The following is a 952-nucleotide window of genomic DNA, read 5'->3' on the forward strand; positions in this document are numbered from 1 at the left end:
CACTTACTTGCTAGTAAAAGTCTTCATAATAAATCACTATTCTAAATGTCTCCTTATGGTTGAGTTAGGTGGGAGTCCCTCTTTATAACCCAATAACATAACCCTCTCCCCAAGGGTTAGGCCTATTCGAAAGAATAACTTCTTTCACTGGTATGGAAGAGTAGGAGGGGTAGGCCATGGGCGGGCTTTGCTTAACTAATTTTTTTTCATTTCTTTCCCCTGTAGTGAAGCAGGAACTCAGAGTAACATTGCTATCTAATCGATTTTCGAAAGAGCAAACTTCATTCATTGAACGCAAGTAAGCGATAGGCGATGTGGCATACCTTTTGGCACTACCTCCAGCGCTCTCCTGAGTTCACAAAGTATTCCACGTATCCATGCTGAGGAAATACGTACCGTCGCCAGAGCATATCTGGTTGATAGAGGATATGGTTGTAGATAATAAATTAACTTATGAAGAACGCCCGGAGAAGATTGTTGACAGAAAGGATCCATCCAGATCCAGATTTTCTTTTAATATATAATCATCATTAAAATTAAATTAAGGATAAATCTTTTTCTTTTAAGAATGCATCCGGTTCTATCTTTCTTTCGCCAGTTAGTCCACCTTTTAGTGATTGTAGTAATTCTTGTTTTATAGTGCTTAGAATGTCTCTTTCATATTGAGCTATTTTGTCTAATGGCATTCGATCATAGAATCCATTGACAGCTGCATAAATTACTAGAATTTGTTTTTCAATTGGAAGTGGTGCATATTGTGGTTGTTTCAGTACTTCTGTAAGCCTTGCACCTCTATTGAGTAATGCCTGAGTCGCAGCATCAAGGTCTGAGCCAAATTGAGCAAAGGCGGCCACTTCGCGATATTGTGCCAATTCCAATTTTAAACTACCGCAGACTTGTTTCATAGCTTTCAACTGAGCGGCAGACCCGACGCGACTGACAGATAAGCCGA

The 952-nt window shown here is 39.7% G+C and overlaps 1 protein-coding gene across 1 annotated transcript in view; it reads right to left on the minus strand.

Annotated features, from left to right (window-relative positions):
• Window positions 1-496: 496 nt before the first annotated feature.
• Window positions 497-952, minus strand: part of LOC127119352 (ATP synthase subunit alpha, mitochondrial) — a 1,949-nt gene continuing 1,493 nt past the window's right edge. Inside the window, exon 1 of the mRNA XM_051049577.1 lies at window positions 497-952. This exon is cut by the window's right edge and continues 1,493 nt beyond it. Coding sequence (XP_050905534.1) covers window positions 537-952 — 416 coding nt within the window. The 3' untranslated portion in view covers window positions 497-536.

The sequence above is a fragment of the Lathyrus oleraceus genome, chromosome 2 (genome assembly GCF_024323335.1).
Source record: "Lathyrus oleraceus cultivar Zhongwan6 chromosome 2, CAAS_Psat_ZW6_1.0, whole genome shotgun sequence".
Taxonomy (NCBI): Eukaryota; Viridiplantae; Streptophyta; class Magnoliopsida; order Fabales; family Fabaceae; genus Lathyrus; species Lathyrus oleraceus.